This window comes from Sminthopsis crassicaudata, chromosome 3 (genome assembly GCF_048593235.1).
Source record: "Sminthopsis crassicaudata isolate SCR6 chromosome 3, ASM4859323v1, whole genome shotgun sequence".
NCBI lineage: Eukaryota > Metazoa > Chordata > Mammalia > Dasyuromorphia > Dasyuridae > Sminthopsis > Sminthopsis crassicaudata.
Window position 1 is genome coordinate 619,299,600 of NC_133619.1, and position 8,603 is coordinate 619,308,202.

The 8,603-nt window shown below is 47.9% G+C and overlaps 1 protein-coding gene across 1 annotated transcript in view; it reads right to left on the minus strand.

The window, feature by feature from the left end:
• PLOD1 (procollagen-lysine,2-oxoglutarate 5-dioxygenase 1) overlaps nt 1–2,041 on the minus strand; it is a 51,594-nt gene extending 49,553 nt beyond the window's left edge. The window contains exon 1 of the mRNA XM_074306249.1: nt 1,768–2,041. Coding sequence (XP_074162350.1) covers nt 1,768–1,852 — 85 coding nt within the window. The 5' untranslated portion in view covers nt 1,853–2,041. The remainder of the gene's footprint in view (nt 1–1,767) is intronic.
• Between the last annotated feature and the right edge of the window lie 6,562 nt (nt 2,042–8,603).

The window sequence follows — 8,603 nt, forward strand, 5'->3', positions numbered from 1 at the left end:
GGGAAAGGCCTTAATATTCATAATCTCAGAGCTGGGCACTTAGAATCCAAGATGTCAAAGTTGGGAGAGCCCTTAGAACCCAGGATGTCAGGGTTAGGAGGACCCTTAGAACCCAGGAGGTCAGAGCTGGGAGGGCCCTTAGAACCCAGGAGGTCAGAGCTGGGAGGGCCCTTAGAACCCAGGAGGTCAGAGCTGGGAGGGCCCTTAGAACCAGGATGTCAGAGCTGGGAGGGCCCTTAGAACCCAGGATGTCAGGGTTAGGAGGACCCTTAGAACCCAGGAGGTCAGAGCTGGGAGGGCCTTTAGAACCTGGGAGGTCAGAGCTGGGAGGGCCCTTAGAACCCAGGAGGTCAGAGCTGGGAGGCCCTTAGAACCCAGGAGATCAGAGCTGGGAGGGCCTTTAGAACCTGGGAGGTCAGAGCTGGGAGGGCCCTTAGAACCCAGGATGTCAGAGCTAAGAGGGCCCTTAGAACCCGGGATGTCACAGCTGGGAGGGCCTTTAGAACCTGGGAGGTCAGAGCTGGGAGGGCCCTTAGAACCCAGGAGGTCAGAGCTGGGAGGGCCCTTAGAACCCAGGAGGTCAGAGCTGGGAGGGCCCTTAGAACCCAGAATGTCAGAGCTGGGAGGGCCCCTAGAACCCAGGATGTCAGAGCTGGAAGCAACAAATCTAGTCCAGGAGGAAAGAGGAGATAATTAGTTGAAGGTCACATAGCACATTATTTTCAGCCAGGATGTAACCTTGGCACCTGGGGAGAGGTGTGTGTATGTGCAAGGTGTGAGCCTGCTTGTGCATTAATTGTTGACTACATTGCTTTCCATCTCCCACCTCTGTCCCTCCACAGAGATCTTGCCTCTCCCTTCCTCCCTCCCCCCTTTTCCATCCCCTCTCTCTCTCTCTCCCCTCCTCGCTTTCTCCCCCCACCCTTCTCCCCCTCCTCCTCTCCCTTTGCACCCCACCCCACCCTCCTGGGCTCACCCTGGCACACAGACTGTGCCAAATACACGCCTGTTAACTGGGGGGTTGCTAGCCGTGCCCCAGGTTTGAGGGGTGTGGACTCGCCCCCCTAACTTCTGGAGAGCCATTTAAACTGGCCGCAGTGGCTCTCTCCTTTCTCCACTCCTAAGCCGGCAGCCCTGTCTCCAGCGGACGCCGGAGGGAGGCCGGCGTGCCGGGAGCCGCCGGGGAGCGGCCGGAGCTCGGCTCCCTCCCTCGGGCCGGGGTTTCTGGGCACTTCGGAGAGCGCCTCCCAGCCCAGCACGGAGGGAGCCCCGCCTCTCCCAGGAGGCGGAGTGGCAAAGGGCTCCTGGAGGTTCCAGAGTCACCGAGGAGAATCCCGGGGCCCCAGGGGCCTTCCAGAGACTGCCTCGAGTGCAAGCCCCTCGTCTTGGAGGTGGGGAGACCCGGGCCCCGGGAGAGGAAGTGACTGCCCGGCCCAGGATCCCCCAGCAGCGAAGTGCCTGGGCAGGGCCGACGATGACCGGAACGGGCTTGTTTCCACACGCTGTCACGGGGCTGGGGACCGCGGGGCGGCCCTGGCCATGCTTGGGCCTGACACTACCGGGGGTCGGGGCCGGAGTCAGCGCTCCATGCCCAGAGGCCACCAGGGCAGCCAATGGCCGCCCCCACCCTGCTCCCTGCTCCCCGCCCCCGACTCCCACCCAATGAGTGCCCCGGCGCGGACTTCAGTCTGGGAAGGCTGAGGCTCCCGAGGGGAGGGGCAGGCCCCTCGATCCCCCCCCCACACACACACCTCCCAAGCCCCTTACCCTCCGGCTTCGGGTCGCTCTTGGCTTCGGCCAGGATGAGCCAGCAGACGGAGGCGAGCAGCGGCCCCAGCAGCAGGGGCCGCATCCCGGCGGGCGGGGGGCTCGCAGCCCGGGTAGGCGGGCGCCGGGGACTGCCGCTCGGGGGCTCGCTCACCGGGGAGCCCGACCCGCCGGCTGCAGCGGACAAAGCTGGGAGGGACAGCGGCAGAGATTGCTGGAAACTTCGGCTGGCCTCGGTCTGCCACGCAAGGAACCCGCCGGCTCCTCCCCGCCCCGCCCCGAACGGACCCGGGGAGGGGCTCGGGGCGTGGACCGGGAATCGGGGTACTGCAGGAGGGGCCCGGTTGGCCGAAGAGCCTCAGTCACCCCCTCCCCTTTCCCTCTCAGCCCACCACGTTAGCATTTTTCAGGTCTGCAGAGTCAGAACCGGGAGGGGCCTTTGTGGCTTTTCTAGCCAAGCCCCCTCTATTTTACACTTGGAGAAACTGAGGCTCCGGAGGAGGTGAAATGATTTGTCCAAGCTGCCAAGAGCCAGCTCTCGTCCCCTGACTCCAAATCTAGTGTTCTTTTTCCTTGAAATCAGCTGTGGGCAGGTCTTCAATGGAAGACATTTCTCTAATTTTAAGAATTCTAGAGATCTGATCCCATTGCGCATCCCGGCTAGATCCTTGAAAGGACCGGACTGTCTTATTCAAACTTTATCCCTGGTACAGAAATAGAATCAGCACTAACTTCCTAGAAAAAGTGTCTCTTGTTATTCCTAGGACTTCTCTAGCCAAAACATCTTTCCCAACAAATTTGTCATCACAGTTCCAGGGGCTCATAGTAAGCAACTTAATGTTTTTCCATTCATTCTGCACAAAATAGGCACTTGTTGTTTGTCCTTCCTTCTTTAAGTGGTTCATGACATCAGGAAGATACTGTGTCAAGTGAATTGGATTGAAGTGAGAGAGGGCTGTGCAAAGTCACTAGCCTCACTTTCACTTCCAGAGTCATGGGAGTCCAGTGGCAAGATATAGATCAGGATGACCACAGATGGGGTGGATGCAAGGGGAGGCACTGGCCTTTTTGAGCTAAGTCTTTCCCAATCCTCAGTTCGTCTGAGGCAACACCAGGGATCAAGTCTAGATAAAAACAAGACAAAGAATGATCTTTTACCTAATTTTAAAAAATCAAATCAAATCAATCTGGAAGGGGTAGATCCTTAGGATTTCTGACCCAAACAGAAATAATTGCTATATACACTCACTGAGCCATTAGAATCCAAACAATGACCTAGGGAGGCTTGGGCTGAGGACCTATCGCTGGCCAATCAATAAGAGCCAGTGTGATTTGGGTTTAAGCCATGATCCATAAAAAGGAAATCTAGCCTGTACATTTTTATATCTTGCTAGGTTTCAGTGATCAAAATTTGTATACTTTCCAGCAGGGAACCTGAAGTAAGGATATGATTCCCTATGTGGATAGAGGGAGAGGGAAAGAAAGAAGCAAGGAGCTACGTTGCCCAAATGAAACTGGCCAGCATCTCCTTCCATCTCCAAGGAAATTGTTCCTATTCTCCTCAACCTCAAGTTCATTCAATTGAACAAATATTCATGAAAGGCAGTAGAGATGTAGTCGACAGAGTGCATGAAGGGAATTCTCTTCCTTGGAGAGACCATAAATTCTAACCTCAATGCATTGAAAACATTGTACTAGGGACTTGGGATTGTTAAATCCGTCTTCGTGGTTCCATTTGGGGTTTTGGAGTGGTTTATCATTTCCTTCCCCACCTCATTTTACAAATGAGGAAACTGAGATTAGGTGGCTTGCCCAGGGTCACACAGCTAGTAAGTGTCTAAGGTCATATTTGAACTCAGGAAGATGAGTCTTTCTGACTCCAGATGCAACACCCTGTCTGCTGTACCACTTAGCTGCCCCTGGGGATGCAAATATAATAAACAAACAAATAAACAAATAAAACAAACAAATAAAGAACTAAAGAAGCAAGTAAATACATACATACATAAATACATAAAAAAAAAAAGCCAGGTCCTCCCACAAGAAGTTTGCATTCTTTTAAGGACAGGATTGAAATTAAGCAAGCAAGCAACAAGCATTTAGTGCCTACAATGCACTCACTGGCAATAAGCTAGGTAGCAGAGATCCAAAGAAAAAAGTTTGAAACAATACCTACCCTCAAGTGGCTTACATTCTAATGAGATAGAGACAACATGCACACACATAAATATCTACAGAATACATACAAAGCAGACATAAAGGAACTAGGGGAGGTAAAAGATCACCACAATGACATTCTCTCCTTCCTACGTCTAAGTAATTCTTCATAACAGTTTGAGCTGTCTGAATACAGCTCCCACAACAGGAAGGAGTTAGAAAAGGATGCCAGATGTAGAGGGGAGGAAATGCAGGGAGCAGGATATGTCAAATTTTAGAAAGTCCGGGGAGGATCCTACAAAATCTTCCCAGGAAACTGGCTTCTGAGGATAGTAGCCACTGAGGCAGTGGCCAGTAAACAATCAGTTCATCCTGAGAATCTGAGAGGTTTTTTGGTTTTGTTTTGTCTTGTTTTGGATTTTGGTCCAGTCCAGTTGGTTTGTCTCCAGCACAATTTCAGAAGGCTCGGTTGCTTCTTCTCACTACAGTTCTCCCTCCCATCCCCCCAGGCAGTGATTTCATCTTCCTGCCTTCTCCAAAGTTCTGAATCCTGGACTTCACCCAAACTTCATTCAGACTCAAGGTCTGCCTTTTTAAGAAGCAGCTGCTGCCAAGCCAGATGTTACTACCAGTACGTGCAACACGTGCTCCTTCTGTCCTCAAGCTTGCCAGCAGTTTAAAGGCACAGGCACCGGCTTTCTTGGGATTTCAAAAGGGGAGCTAGAGCTAGCTTGATAGGCTGAACTCATTCTGAAACGTGCTAATCTACATTTCTCCTTTCCTTTGATTCTCTTTACTGAGTTAGGGTAAATTCCAAGAGGGAATCTGTCAAATATTATCTAAAGTCACTCTACCAGTATTTACTGAGTGCTTACTATGTGTCAGAGCAGTGAAACTTGAAGAGAATCTTAAGAGACTGAGGAGGAAGAACAAAACGTGCAAGATATGAAGGACAGCCACCAGCTTTTAATAATAATAAGAGAAGCTATCTAAAAGTAGAATGGGCTCCCTTAGGAGACAATGAGTTCTTCAGTGCAATAAACAAAACTAGAAGGCAGAAGGAAGTTGTCATTAAATGTAAAGATGGTTCCCAGGTCTTATTTTGTAGAGAAAGAAAATAGTTTTATCATGCATTCAGAGGCAAGGAGTTTAGAAGGCTTTTTCTAAGAGATTGACTCAGAAAGGGAAGAGACTTGTAGGATGGTAGTTGTATGGTAACAACTGGTTCAAGTGAAGTAGTGAAATTAAGTCTGTGTCCCAAAGAGGTCATAGAAAGAGAAAATATTCATAGCAGTTCTTTCTGTAGTGGCAAAGAATTGAAAATTGAGGGGTTTGCCCATTCATTGGGAAATGGCCGAACAATTTGTGATTGTGATGGAATATTACTGTGCCATTAAAAAAAAAAATGAGCAGATTTCAGAAAAACCGGAAAAGACATTCATGAAAGTGATGCAAAATGATTAGAACCAAATACACAGTAACAGCAATATTGTATGAAGAATAACTATGAATGCTTTGTTTTTCTTATCAATTTCAAATGACTCGTGATGGAAAATGCCATTCATATCCAGAGAAAGAACTGAAGGAATCTGAACACAGATCAAAGCACACTATTTTCACTTTCTTTTTGTGTCTTTTGGTTTGTTTCTTCTTTTACAATATAATGAATCTGGAAATATGTTTTACACAATTCCATATATATAAAACCCAAGATATGGAGAAAATGTAGAACTCAAAAAAATTCTTTAAAATTATCTTTATAATTGGAAGTAAATTATTTGAAAAGGAAAAATATATATTTAGTGGGAGGGAAGCTGAACCCTTTCAAAGAAGGATTTGGATATTTGCTCTGATCCATTTTGTTATAAAATGTACTTGAGTCCCTTGCTAAAGTTCATTTCTGGTTGATCCCTTGGTCATCATGATTGAGGTGTTTCGTGAAAGATGACTGGGATGTACCTAAGCTATCCCCCTATTTTGAGCATGTTTCTTGGGATTAAGTTAACCTCTTCTTTGAATTTCCAACTGGGGAGAGAAGGAAGGATTTGGAACATGTGCTAACTTTGGTTAGCCTGAGGTTGGACCTCAAGTCTCTGACAGCCTAGTCTGCTTTGTTTCTATCTTTGAGCACCAGTCACTAAATAGTAATATCCTAAGAGACAAATGTTTCCAACCTGGATTGTATTTGCCTAATATCTTGTAATTGCACTATTTCTAGAGGAGATGACCACTCCAGGAGAATACTGGCACTAAAAAGACTAAGATAGTCCATTACTTCTGGCTAGCCAGAAGATCTGGATTTTGCTCATGCTTTAGAGATACAAGGTGTGCTGTTCTGCATAAAATTATACTCCAAAGTATTCCTTACCTCCTCTATAGGTATAATGGGGTATTATTTCTTTCAACTATTTGATAATGCACAATTATGAGTCCTTTGTATTTTAAGTACTTCCGTTCCAATTAAGTCCTATACCTACTATGTGCTTTATAAATTGAGTGTTTTTTCTAAAAGAGACTCCCTTAATACTGGCCCAAGACATGAACTCATCTGTAGACACTCTCCCAGGAATTTCTAAATAGGGACATAATGAAGCAGAGTTTGAGAAACGTCTTATTTCCTCTCTTTGGCATCAGACCTTGTAATGTTCTTCTCTAAATTGTAATGTTCTCTGGGAGCAGGTTTCTTGGGAAGCTTCTGGAGGCAGCCTTAGTTTCAGTTCAGAGTAATCACGCCAAATGCAGCCAGGAGTTAAAGTCCAAATCCTTTATTGTTTCCATCAAAATCGTATCTCCTTCCCTTGAGCCCAGTTAGCTTTCTTAGAGGCCTATCTCTCTCCTTGGTTCTAAGAGCTCTTGCCACTGGTCCTTTGGCTCTGCCAGCTTCAGCCTTTCGTCCTTTCTATGTCTCCAGCCAGCACAAAGGTGGAAGTTGGAATGAATCTGACTCCGCCTCCGAGAGTGGGCTTGTGGGTCTGGCCACACACCAATCATTACATTATTTGTTGTAGGATTATATCAGTGCTAAATTAGATTTAACCACTGTCTCCTCAATTCTACTCAGTATCTTATTTCAAATTCTGGCCCATGACATCTCCTTGTGGGATCAGATCAATCATACCCTGCTAAATTAGATAATCATTGTCTCTATCAATTGCACTGTCTTAGTACCTTGTAGGAATCATAACAAGATCCCAGAATCTTTGCAAGGTAAGAGCTCCTTTTGGTAGGGATCTCATCTGATTTGAAAGTACACGATAGGGAAGGAGCTGGTAGATAGCTGGAAATCCTATTATCCCCTTGCATTTCTTCTTCCTCTTTTGTTCTCTGATCTTCTTCCTTTCTGAAAGTATTGGCTGACCACTCAGAAATAGAGTGGCTACACAGAGAGTAAAAGTTTGAATCAGGATTTGAACTCAGGTCTTCCTGATTCCATGTCGAGAGGTCTATGCACCAGACCATCTGGATTAGATGACCCTGCATTTTGTTTCCAACCTGGGAACTTTCTATTTGAAGAAGTTATGGGAGAATGCTGGAGGAGACAGAGGCAGAGAAATTGGGAGATTACTATAATCCTTACAAGGCCTGTCCCAGGGTGAAGGCAGTGGGGGAGGTGGCGGTGCTGGTGACAAGAGGCAACAGCCCTCTTGCTTAGACTACATCCAGAGTACTGCGGTCAGTACTGAGAATCTCATTTTAGGGGACACATTGACAAGGCGGAGATCATTCAAAGAAGGCTCAACCCATCAATCAGTGAACATTCATCAAGCACCTGCTGTATGTCAGGCACTGAGCTAAGCACTGTAAAAAGAAGGGTGACCGTGATCATGAAAAAATTGAAAACCAAGACATGACAGGAACAATTGAAAGAAATTGTGCTGTCTAGCCCGGAGAACAGAAAGCCGATGGGAACTAGAAGGGCAGACTTCGGATCTTCTAAGGGCTGTCAGATGGGGGAGGAATGGGCCAAGATCTGCAGGGGCTCAGAGGAAGGAACAGGGAAGAGGAGGGGGAAACAGTCCCAAGGATATCCAACACAGCTAGGAAGTGTTTAAGTGTCTGAGAGCAAATTCGAACTCTGGTCCTCCTGAATTCAGGGCTGATGCTCTATCCACTGCGCCACCTAGCTGTCCCTATTTTATCTTATTTTATTTTTTTAACCCTTCCCTACTTAATATTTCCCTTCCCTCCCCGCCATCCTCTCCAGTCCTTCCCTTTCTCCTCTCTGGCCCCTCCCTTTCTCCTCTCTGGCCCCTCCCTTTCTCCTCTCTGGCCCCTCCCTTTCTCCTCTCTGGCCCCTCCCTTTCTCCTCTCTGGCCCCTCCTCTCTCCTTCTTTGGCCCTTCCCATCTCTCTTCTCTGGCTCTACTTCCTCCCGCCCCTCCCTTTTTTTGGTCCCCTCCTCTCTCTGTGACTCCTCCCTTCCCTACTCTCGGGATCTTTCCTTCCCTTCCTTTTTTTCCAGCTCTTCATCTCTCCTGACTCCTCCCCCTCCTCTAAAGTTTCTCCTCCTTCTCCTTTCTGACCCCTCCTTCCATCCTCTCTGGCTCCTCCCCTCTCCTTTTCTAGCACTACCATCTGCAGCCCCTCCCTCTCTCTTCTCAGCCTGCTTCATCCCTCCTCTGATCCTCTCTTTCCCCTTTGGCTTCTCCCCCTCCTTTCAGGCTTGCCGATTTGCTCTTT